Source organism: Petaurus breviceps, unplaced genomic scaffold, assembly GCF_028583685.1.
Source record: "Petaurus breviceps papuanus isolate PSGF00001 unplaced genomic scaffold, PetGlider_PUasm1.0 98, whole genome shotgun sequence".
Classification (NCBI taxonomy): Eukaryota; Metazoa; Chordata; class Mammalia; order Diprotodontia; family Petauridae; genus Petaurus; species Petaurus breviceps.
The window spans coordinates 62,865,635-62,878,021 of NW_027187460.1; the positions used below are offsets into that span (position 1 = coordinate 62,865,635).

Sequence of the window (12,387 nt, forward strand, 5' to 3'; positions counted from 1 at the left end):
AAGGTAGGTCTTCTCCCCTCTTTCCATTTCACCACGTTTGCTTCTCCATGAAAAAAAAAAAAAAGGAAAGTTGTTATTTTTAAAATTAAATCGTTAACCTTTAGTTTCTTTAGTTGTATGAGTACTTTAATCAAATTTTTATTTTTAACAAACACAGATTTAGAAATAAAAAAATTATTTTTCTATTAAAATTTTCCATAAGAATAAATTTCTTGGTTGCGCACTAATGTAATATATGCGCGCTTCATAGCACTTAATTTGTACTCCTAAGCACAAGGATCTTACAGTGTGAGAGCGAGAAGAGGCCTTGGCTTAGAGACATTCAACCCCTCCTTTTACAAAGGGGGAAACTGAGACCCGGAGGGGAAGAACGGACCGGGTAGGGCTGGAACCGGCGCCTGGCAGGGAGAGGGGCAGGAACCTCAGTCCTCTCAACCCCGCCCCCAAGCCTCGGGCTTCCCTTTGGTTCCAGTTTGGAGGGGGCGGGGCCCGCTCTAGAGAGCTGCATTAACTGCCTGATCTAGGGGAGAGCTGGGGCGGGGGAGAGGGGAGAGGAGGAGCTCGAGGCTCTGCGGTTGCTTAGAGAATCTTCTCTGCGCATAGCCTCTCCTCTCCGCGAACGCTATTTGAGCACTCCGGGCTTCCGTCTTGGAGCTTCTCCGGCTCTGCGCCTGCGCGGTTCCCCATCGCCCTTCATTTCTCGGGAACCGGAGAAGGACGTTCGTCCTCAGGTAAGTTTCGGATCCTCTATTTCTCCTGGGCCTGCTCTTCCTCCCTGTCGTCCCCAGGCCTTTCGCCTCCTCTCCGACCGATGTCCTGCATCCTCCCCTCCTTAAAAGCGGCCTGTGAGCCTGGAAGGCGCGGAGACCTCGGGCCTAGGCGGGCCGCCCCGCCTCGTCCCTGGGGAAGGGAGAGGAGAGAGGAATAGGGTGGGAAACCCGAGCCGGGGATGCCCACCTTTTGAAAAAACGAACCACAGTAGTAGCTTTCACATAGCGCTTCAGGGTTTGCAAAGCGCTTTACCAGCGTTGCCTTTCGTCCTCCCGACTGGTTCACCGGGGCCCAGAAGCGTAACGTGAGGCGCCCAAGGTCACCCATCCGGCCGGGGCGTCGTTCTAGTAAAAGCAGGATTCGGATTCTAATGAATAGCCACAGCCATCCTTTATGGGATGCTTATGGGGTGCCAGGCTTCGTGCTAAGCGCTTTACGGCCATCATCCCCTGGCATCTTCTAACGGCCCCGGGAGGCAGGTGGTTTATCCCCATCCTACAGATGAGGAGCGCGAGGCAGACAGGTTCAGTGACTTGTCCATACCCGAGGTCGGGTTTGAACTCAGGGCTTTCTGGCTGCAGGGATGGGAGTCCATTCACTAAGTTGTGCTTCTGTGTCTCCTTGATGGTGTGAGGGAGGAACATTGTTGGGAGGTTCCTGTGGAAGGGAAGGTAGAGGAAGCAGATAACCAGTCCTTGACCTGCTGTGAAGCCTAGGGGATTTTTTTTTTAAACCTTGATGATGGTAAAATACGAAGTTTTTTGGCTTGTAAAGCTCTTCAGAGCCTGGCTCCAGACTGGTCTCCTGTTCCTTGTACTTGACGTTCCTTTTCCTGCTTCCATACCTTTGCTTAGGTTGTGTCTCATGCCTAAAATACACTCCTTTAAATTTCAACTCTAAGCTGGAACGGTGGTGCTTGAACCTCCTACCACCTAGGGCTGTTGTAAGGGAAGCACTTTGCAAATCTTCATTACTATTAAAGTGACTGGATGACCAGGGCAGTTCTTATCACCAGAGTGAATTGCAAAATTCTGTTAAATGCAGATAATACTTGTGCCCCTCTCTTGAGTGGGCTGTTATGTTATTATGGCATCAAAGTGCTATACAAATTAATTATTATAATACAGTTATTCTGCAAATACTAATTGATGGCAAGTCCAGTAGATTGGTGATGTCAGCCATATGGGCATTCCTTCTAGGGATGTGAATTGAACCCTACCCTACCTCACATTCGCCACAGGAGGGAGGGATCTTCCTCATTCATTTAGCTTCCTGTTACTTTGATCTTTATAAATATGGTGGATATTGTATCAGAAATGTTTCAGAAGAATTTGTTGTCTGCATTTAGAGCTTACCTTTAATATTCTGTCTTTAACAGGAAGAATTGTCAGCATGTCTGCTCCTGTTTTGGCAAAACCACAGCTACGAGGCCTTTTGGCTAAGCGCTTGCGATTTCATATTATTACAGCATTTATTCTGTCTTTGGGATGTGCTACTCTGTATAAGGTATGTATGTTTTAGTTTGTCACTTTAGAAGTATAAGTTAAATAATTTTACCAGGACTAGATGTAATTTACCTTAAAAATTGCTTCCCTTCAAATGAGATACTTGAATAACTTGAAAGTTCAATGAATTCTGTATACTAGATTTTTTGCTCTTCCTACTCTCTGTACCCTTGAAAAGGACAGTAGCTTTTCTTTCCTTATCCTTTGCCCCCTGCAAGCATACTCTTCCTCCCAACTTCTCTCTTTTGACACCACCAAACTTCATCTCTTACAACTGCCCCCTTTGACTCAATGGCTATGGCCAGTACTTAACCCTTATCACCTGCTAACTCTTGCAGTCACCTCCTAATCAGTCTCCCTGCCACCAATATTTTCCCTTTCCAATCCTCCACATGGCTGCCAAATTGATATTCCTAAAGCACAAGTCTAAACATGATATTCCTTTGCTCAAGAAGCTTCAGTAGTTCCCCTCTTTGTGTGATTGGTAAAATACAAACTTTACTGGCTTGTAAAGCTCTTCATAGTTTGGCTCCAGACTGGTCCCCTGTTCCTTGTACTTGACATTACTTTTCCTACTTCCATACCTTTGCTTAGGCTGTGTCTCATGCCTAGAGTACACTCCTTTTTTATCTTTCTTTGAAAAACAAAGCTCCATTTAAGACTTTTAAATTAGTCTTTCCTGATCATCCCCTGATCTCCTTCTTAGTTCTTTGTCTCCCTGCCATTTTTTTATATTCATTTTGTATTTACTTAAGAGTGTGTGCCCAGAATGGGTCAACCTTATTCTCATTGAATTTGGCTCAGGGAGGTAATGACATACACACTAAATAGGTTATCTCACCCTACAGGAGAGTAGGGGAGGAAGGGAATGAGAGGGGGGATGATGGAAGGGAGGGCAGGCTAGGGGGGGAGGGAAGTTGGAAGCACCCACTTTTGAAAAGGGATGGGATCAAAGTAGAGAATATACCAAGTGGGTGGTGGGATAGGAGGGAGGGAAATATAGTCAGTCTTTTACAATATATCTTCTATGTTAATGTTTTGCATTAGCTACACAGGTACAGCCTATACTGAACTGCTTATCTTCCCAGTAAGGGTAGGTGACAAGGGAGGAAGGCAATGAATCTTTAATTCAAAGTTTTAAAATCAAATGTTTAAATATATATACACTATTATTAATACACATATGCTATTTATATATATATATGTACTATTATTAATACTATTTTACATGTAATTGGGAAAGAAGATATACAGGCACTGGGGCATAAAAGTCCACCAGGCCCTACTGGAAAAGTCAAAGGGGGTATGGGACAGAGCAGATTGGGGGAGGGGATATCCTGTGAGATTGCTATTTTGGCAAATAGTGTGGTGAGTAGGGGAAAAACCAGGAGAAAATTTGTAACTCAAAATCTGGTGGAAATGAATGATGTAAATCAGAAGTTAATAAAGCATTTGAAAAATGAAAAAAAAAAGTGTGTTCCCAGGTGTGTGTTGTTCCCATCTCTCCCCAATACAGTTTTAAATTCTATCATTCATTATCACCATCATAACTAATATTTCAATAAGAAGAGATCATAGAGCCACTTCAGTGGCCATTTTGTTTTCTTGATGGTGTTTCATATAACTTTGTTTTCCCGTTCTGAACACTGAATGTTTCTTAAGGAAATATTTTAATGAGGGCAGCTTGATGCAATGAAAAGAATGCTGGATTTGGAGTTAGGGGACATGGTTGCTTTGACTTCAGTCAAAGCTACCTCAAGCACGTCATCCAACCTTTGTGACTCTTAGTTTTTTAATTTACAAAATGAGTAGGTTAAACAAGGAGTGTGGATTACAGAATACTATATTTGCTTGTTCAAGGATGTGTACATTTTTAGTTTTAAATGAAGTGTGACCTAATCACTGATATAAAGATTCATAAATACAAATGTCTATTATTGTTTTAGGAATTAATCAGATTGATTAGTGAAATCATACTATATTTCTAACTGGAATTTCATATTTTAGTTTGGAGTGGCTGAACCTAGGAAAAGGGCATATCAGAATTTCTATAGACGGTATGATGCTGTGAAAGATTTTGAAGAGATGAATCAGGCTGGTGTCTTTCAGTATGGAAAACCATGATGAAATATACAGGTAATAAAACATTTTGTTATTTGACATAGATTTTATATAATCACAATATCACGGATAGTCAGTTTGTACAAAGGTAGTAGCACTTGGTAACTTTTAGAAATAAATTTTTTAAAATTAGTTTATTAATGTGGATCAGTAGTATTAGAAAAGAGGTTTCTCACAGATGTTAATGGTTTATTTCAGTGGGAACTATAAAACTAGAGTCTGGTGTTGGTATTTGGACATCAGTTGGGTTACATCCTGGCTATGTGGAGATATGAAGAGGTTTGTTTCCATTCAGTCCCTTTTTGGGAGCCTCACACATCTTTGGAACTTATCTATGTTTTATTTGGTTAGAATAGTTATAGCCTATTTGCTCTAGGGTACCATGAGTCTAGACAGCTTGTCCAGATCTTTATGAAGTCTTAAGATCATAGTCACCTAGTTACAGAAAATTAGCATGTTTTTTTCCTTATTTATTTTTCTGGCAACTATCGAAAGCTGTTGCTTTTCTTAATCTATCCAGCTGTCTTGCCTCTTTTGTGGAATACACTCCACCTTCACCTTAGCTTCTGAGAATCCTTAGCTCCCTTGAAAGCTGAGCTCAAGTTGTCACCTCCTGAAAGAGGCCTCTCCTGGGGTAACCCAGCTGCTAGCTTCCTCCCACCTTTACCACCCAAAATTCCTTCCTATTGACATTTTATGTATTTAATGTTAACTTGAGGAAAAGGACTGTTTTGATTGTTTTTCTCTGTGTCCCCATCCCCTAAGATATGCCTGGCACATAATGGGTGCTTAATAAATGTGTTGATTGATTGTTAATTGCCTTACTTATTAATAGAGGTATGCAAACAAGCAGCTAGGTAGTGTAGTGGATAGAGTACTGGCCCTGAAGTCTGGAACACTCATCTTCTTGAGTTCAGATCTGACCTCAGGCACTTAACTAGCTATATTACTCTGGGAATGACACTTAATCCTGTTTCCTCAGTTTTCTCATCTGCAGAATGAACTAGAGAAGGAAGTAGCAAACGACTCCAGTATCTTTGCCAAGAAAACTCCAAACGGGGTCACAGAGAGTCAGACACAATGACTGAACAACAACAAAGCCAATGGAGAGTGGGCTGGAGTCTAAAAAAAAGTTACTGGCTTTGCATAGATTTAGCTTTTTGGCTTAGTGACCATATGGCATCACTAGGAGATATGGTCTTTAGCTGTGTTGTTAGGAATAGCTTAGGTTATATGAGAGAGATCATGTGTAGAAATAGTTTACTGAGACCTTCCCTTGTAGGTTAGGTACCAGGTGATTACTTTTCTCACCTCTTAATGCATGAAACTCTCTAAGGGATACATCTGGGCTCAGTCTACATTGATGGGAGTATCTGCACCAATGAAATTGTGCCTCCTAAGAAATTTCACTCCTCTAATAACTCATTTTCCCAGTCTAAAACTTTATGGTGTATTAAAAATAGAAAACATTACCAAAATTCTGATAGCGTATCCATATCTAAAAAAGTCAGATCAGAGTTTTCTCAGTTTGCAGGTTCATGCTTCTGTGCCAATTTTGTGAATAAGGAGGGAATCATTAAGTGTGATGGGTGAGGAGGGTCTCATTTTGGAAGCCCCATTTGGTGACACTGATATTGAAATATGGAAATAATAAGGAACTTTTATGAGGAACCAGGGGCTTAGAGGTCCTCATATGTGTCACTACAAAGGAAAAGGTAGGGGCTGAGCTTAGAAAAAGGAGAGTGAATGTTGACATGCATTATCTTAACTAATGGCTTTCTTCTTTTTTACAGGCTTCAGAGGCTTGAGGTCCCTGGATACTTATTACTGACCTGTTTTTATTGTGCTCTAACATGAACATGCACACTGGTTGTGGAATAGTCTAACTTGATAATAAACAGTTGATGACCTATGTGTGGTAACTTAAATTGTGTGCCTTAGTTGTATGTTCTGAAATATTTATAATTCTCTTTCCCTTTCTTCCCATCATAGTCTTTTCTTAGATGCTTCATTCACACTAAGGTGTAAATAATTGGGAACAGCTCAGAACATTAACAAAAATTAGAACTTTTAAATTAAAAGGAATGAAATTGTAATGGTAGAGTTTCACATTGATCAGTGAGGACAATTTTGGAAATTTCGTCAATCACATGTTTCCTGTTCTGACAAGTATGCCAGCCCTATTTCTAAAATTTGTGGTAATTCCGTGTCCTTCTATTTCCATTGGTTATTTGTTTGTGGCGTAACTAGCAAAGGGTTTCTTCTTCATCTTTGCCCTCTTTAGACTGAAGCAAAAAAAAACAACCCATCAACATAGATGAAGATAATAGCTATCTATCTATATAGACCATTTGGTTTAAAGAATACCTTAAGATACATTATCTTATTCTTGACCTGTAGGCAGGTGTTGCGAGTATATTTCCCATTTTCTTTAAGAAAAAGCAGGTTCACAGAAACAATGTGACCTCTCAAGTTCCACTGTGACCAGCTGACCAATTCATATATGCCCAGATATAATCCAAGTCTCTGCTTCCTGACAAATTCTATGTCTTGGAGCACCATCATTTCTAAGAAAATAGATTAAAGTTGGAAATTACCTTTGAAACCATATGAATACTTTGTTTTATAGATAAGGGTGAGGCTTGCCAAAGATCATACAGATAAGTAGCACAGAAAGTACTGTAAACCATGGTTCTTCTGTAGGAGTGTTCTAGAAAGAGTACAAGCTTTATCTCCAAAGACGTGGTTCCAAGCAAGTCAACCTCTGACCTCACCTTTGGATTTGATTAGACAATGTCTATAATGTTTAGTCTTATTTTATGGTTTGAAATGGTGTGGTAGCATCTTAAGTATAATAGAAAGTAAGCAATTAAGAAAGCTTCCCAGTGTTTGTGACCATGCTTTTTATCAAAAGGTTAGCTACTAATTTTTGTTCATTGATAATTGTGGGAAGTTTTGGTTCTAGTCTAAAATATTCCTGTTACACACTAATGCAATCACAGTGATAGATTGGTATGGTTGTTCACTTCTCTTGGTAGTGGTTATTTACAGTGAAAATGTTTTAAATTTTAATTAGTTTTAAACTATTTTGGATGAATGTGAATGATATTGCAGGATTAGAAAAATGTTGGTATCAGTAGTCTTAATTTTTAGGTAGACTGAATTCCTGGTGTTGGGGTGAAATCCAGGCTATTGCACCATTGCCTTTGTGTGTTTGGACAAGAGGTGTAGCTAGTGAAAGAACGTCATGTAAAATAAAATGGAGCTTAGAAATCAACAAGCATCAGATTGTACTATGTGCCAGGTACTGTGCAAAGCAGCTCACTAGTAACTTAGGTGGAAACAGGAAATGGAAGGCATGCTGTAGCCACATGTCAGGCCACTTTGGAGGACAAGGAGATTAGTGCACTAGGAAAGGCCTATAGGAGGGGGTGTTGAGCTAAATCTTGATAGAGGCAAAGAATTATAAGGCTGAGGTGAGGAAAGAGAACATTATGGGCATTGGGAGTGGCAGCAGCCAAGGCAGTGTGTGTTATTAAGAATGTGTCAATATGGCTGAGTGTAAGTAGAGAGAAGTGGAGTTTAAAAAGATTGGAAAGATGGGAAGGGGCCAAGTCAAAATGAACTTGAGATGCCTAAGAGTATATTTGGTTCTAGTAGTAAAAGAGCTATGGCCATTTGTAGGACGGATGGGACGGATGACATGGTTAGACTTAATGCTTTAAAAAAGTGGATGGAGTAGGGTGGGGACAATCTAAAGGCAGGAAGACCAATTAGGAGGCTATTACAGAGTAGAGGCATGGACCACCTGAGCCAGGTTGGTACCTGTGAAAGTGGAGGGTAGGGACATGTGATCAAGAAGATAGAGAAGTAGATTTTTTTTTTCTTGAATCCTGGTGACCTATCAAACCTGTCCCACATAGAAATTGTGTCAGAGATGAAGCAATTTGAGCTCTCCACAATTTAGGACAGCAAGAATTCTAGCCGCCAATACTCCTTAATTCCTAAGGAGCTCATCCAGCACCCACTCCCCCTCCACCCACCATGCTTCTGGCAGCAGTGTTACACAAGCTTGACCCAGCTTCACTCCCCACCCTCCTCTTCCAGATCCCAACTGGCATACTTATAACAGCATTTTGTGCCATAGCAGAGCTCAGCAGAAAAGCAGGGCAGTAGAGGAAATGGGGCAGGATATGTTACCCAAGCTTGGAACAGAGCCCAACTCTACCTTTACCTCATCACTCTCCCAACACTCCAGAAATACAGAACTCCAGACTCCAGAAATCTGGTCTGGCTGAGCCAGCGTTATAGTAGCATTCTGTGCTGCAACACACCTTGGCCCAAGTGGAGCAACAGAAATGAGGTCAGAGACACGTGTGGAATGGAGCAGAATATGCGTGGCATTCCACTGTGTCTGAGGAAGAGATATCAGCATCCAGCTAGGGCTGATCCTGTTCACCCAGAAATCAGTTGGGCCCCAGATATAGACTGGGGAACTTGGAGTTTCCTGATATGGGATGAGACAAATGCTCTTCTAAGGAAAACCACCAAAGGGGAGGAAGTCAGAAAATGAGCAACAGGGAAATTTGGGGGGAAAGGCTAAAAATTCACAAAGATCTCAGGAGGAAGGAAACATCTTCAGCATGAGCAGATAAACCTAAAAGAAGACATTCATAGAGGGAAATATGGCCTGCAGATCCAGTGAAAGCATCTTTGAATAAATGCAAAACAGGAAAATTTTGTGGAACCACAGAAAAAGAAATGGGAATTTGGGGAGTGGGATTTGTGACCTGCACAGCAGAAATAACTTGCAGAAGAGAAAAACTTGGGTCTGTGGTGTCAGGTCTCATCAAAGAAACGAAACAGAGGACAAATTGGGAATGAAAATACATATAAGTGAAGGACAATCTGGAAGAAGTAAAAAGCATTAATATTAAAAGAAAACATGCTCTGCATACAAGTCAAACACTGATCCTGAAAACAGGATGCATAGAGACAATGTGAAGATTATAGATCTTCTAGAATAGCATTACAAGTCAAAAAACCTGAACACCACAATGCAAGAAATAATACAAGGAAACTACCTAGAACTTCTGAATGCAGAAAACAACATAACCAGACAAAAGTATCCATAGATCACCTCTAAGGTAAAAAAAATACTAAAACAAAAAACCCAAAACCCAAGACTGCAAACTTTGGGACACATAGTGGTTAAATTTAGCAATTCCATTGAGAAATTCTGCAAGCCACCACATGAGAGACCTTCAAATAAAAAGAAAAAATAATAATATGACTGTTCACCCACCAGACTGTAGGTGGGAATGAAATATTGTATTCTAAGGAGCAACGGAATTCAAGATGTAGCCCAAGGTAACCTACCTTGCAAATCAGTCTAACCAAAAATGACAAAATAAAGAGGCATATGAAACATTCTTAGAAAGAAAACCAGGCCTGAAGATTATTTGCTTCTCAAACACCCCCAGACAACACAAAGACAGTAAATAAATAACAGGAGACCATTAAGAGGTATGTAAACGTCTTCCTAAATGTACATTTGGAAACAAGGGTGAAAGCAAAAGTCAAATAGCAGTAATGGTAGGGGAAAGAAGCTGGAAACAGGAAGGATTAAACCTCACACTGCCCCACCTCAGGGGAATCAGTGTATTCATGTAGGACTGAATTATAAACGAAAGTGCATAATAAGGAGAAAAAAGGGGGGACTATGTGATATATCCTCATCAAGTCAAAGGCTTCCCAGTGAAAGGGAGACTAACTCCTGCAGCCTCCCAGGAAGAAGAGTGTCTACAGGGGAATATATAAATAGGCAAGGGGAGATACTGAAAAGGGGAAGAAAAAGGGACAATCTTGTTTCAGTGGTGAAAGGCAATACTACTGATAAATGCACCCTAAGAGTGGAGAGAGATATTCTATAAAGGGAGACTGGGAATCTACAATAGGTATTATCTACAGAACACTCCTATCGCCTCAGGAAAAGTGGAATTGGAGCTTGAGGCAACTGACCCCCAGTGAAGAGATTTTGAGGCAAATGGGGGAAAATGATCCCCCTATCACCTGCAGGAATTGATATTTTTCTACTTTATTACTCCACCATCTTGGCTCAGCAGGCTGGGGGCAAGTAATAACAGAAACTTTAGAAGAGAGAACCCAAAATAGGTACCTCCAAAGTTTTAACAAAAAAGGATGAAATAAGTATAAAGGGAACACATATGTAGCACCTACTATGTACCAGCTACTGTGCTGAGAGCTTTTTACAGATACTGTCTTATTTGATCCTCACAACAACCCTGAAATATGCTGTTATAGGAGCTGTTATTATCTGTTTTATAGTTAGGAAACTGAGGCAGACAGAGGTTAAGTAATTTGCCCAGGGTCACACAGCTAATAAATGTCTGAGGTTGGATTTGAGCTGAGGTTTTCCTTATTCCAGGCCCGATGTTTTATCTACTATGGCACAAGTTTAAGGGCAATGAATCAAAAAGTACAAGACTGAAATAGAACGAAAGGCAAGGTAAAGAGTGAAGCGTGAGAGAAATAAACCTTTCTAGGAAAAGGTAGAGAATATGAAAATTTTTAAAATTAATGAAAAATAATTTGAGAGGAAAAAGGAATATTTATTTGATTCTTAAACTGAGAGGAAAAAAGGATGAATTAAATAAATATCAAAAATAAGCAAGCAAGAGGAAGTAAAAAGCAGAAATCAGGGAAAAGGGTAATAAATAGGAGTGGGGGAGCTTCAGGATAAGAGAAGGAAAGTGGGTGGGAACAGGGCCTTCTTAAAGAAAAGTCAAAACAACTGAAGAGACATGTGCCAGGTTTACGGCACAAGAATGGGAAAATCCTAGCTTGGAAAACCCCCCAAAAAAGGAAAATAGAAACCTAACTCAACTGTAAATGTGAATGGATTAAACAATCTAATGGAATGAAAAAGAGTGAATGAACGCATAAGAAAACAGAACCCCAGTATCTCTTGCTTACAAAAACCACATTAAAAAAAAAAAAGACAATAAAATGAGGGGTTACAAAAAATTTTACTATGCAACAAGTGAATCCAAAAAAACAAGAGTTGGAATAATGCTATCAGACAAAGCAAAAATAAACATTCAGGCAAAAAGGAATAAACAAAGAGACTAGATTATGCTGAAAGAAACCATATATGACAACCCAATATCAATATTAAACTTACATGCTCCAAATGCCTTTGCATTCAAATTCATAAAGGAAAAATTAACAGCTACAAAAATATATAGACTAACACAATAAAAGCAGATTTCAAAGTCTCCCAGTTTTGAATATATTGAACTAAAAGACAAACATAAGGGGAAATATAGAGCTAAAAAATTGCTAGAGAAACTTAGAATTAAAAGGCTTATAATGTCTCCTAAATGAAATGGAAATGAATATATGTATTTCTTAGGAGCAGGTGGAACTCCTACAAAAATTGATTGGGTATTAAGGCACAGATATTTTGCAAATAAATAGAAAAAGATAGAAATAGTAAATATATCCTTAAGAAACAATGAAATAAAAATAGTAACCAGTTCAGGAACCACAAACAAAAGACAGATTCAAATGGAGACTTAGTAGGGCAATTCAGGTCAGTTGTTTTTGCTATGAGATACCTTGCCTTTTTTTCCGTAGATTTTTGACTTTGTTTTTCTTATTTGTTGATGTCTCTTGGAGTCATTGGCTTCTATTTGGTCATTTCTAATTTTCAGGGAGTTATTTATTTGGGGTAAGGTATCGTACCTTTTGTTTTTCAAACTGTTAATTCTCTTTCCACATCTTTCTATCATAGCTCTCATTTCTTTTCCCATTTTCCCCTCTGCCCTTTCATTTGGTTTTAAAAATAATTCTTAGTTCCTTTTTTTTTTTTACTCTTGCTTTACCTCTTCCAGTAATTCTGGTTGACCCTGTGCCCTAGCTACATTTTTCTTTGAGGCTTTGCATATAGATGTTTTGTAGTTCTCTT

At 39.7% G+C, this 12,387-nt stretch overlaps 1 protein-coding gene across 1 annotated transcript; it reads left to right on the forward strand.

Annotated features, from left to right (window-relative positions):
* The first annotated feature begins 568 nt into the window (after positions 1-568).
* On the forward strand, positions 569-6,325 carry COX6C (cytochrome c oxidase subunit 6C). The gene is made up of 4 exons (XM_069081334.1): positions 569-731; positions 2,150-2,277; positions 4,284-4,412; positions 6,191-6,325. Exons 2-3 carry the CDS (start codon positions 2,164-2,166, stop codon positions 4,398-4,400), a joined length of 231 nt encoding a protein of 76 aa, XP_068937435.1. The 5' UTR covers positions 569-731; positions 2,150-2,163; the 3' UTR covers positions 4,401-4,412; positions 6,191-6,325.
* The last annotated feature ends 6,062 nt before the right edge of the window (positions 6,326-12,387 follow it).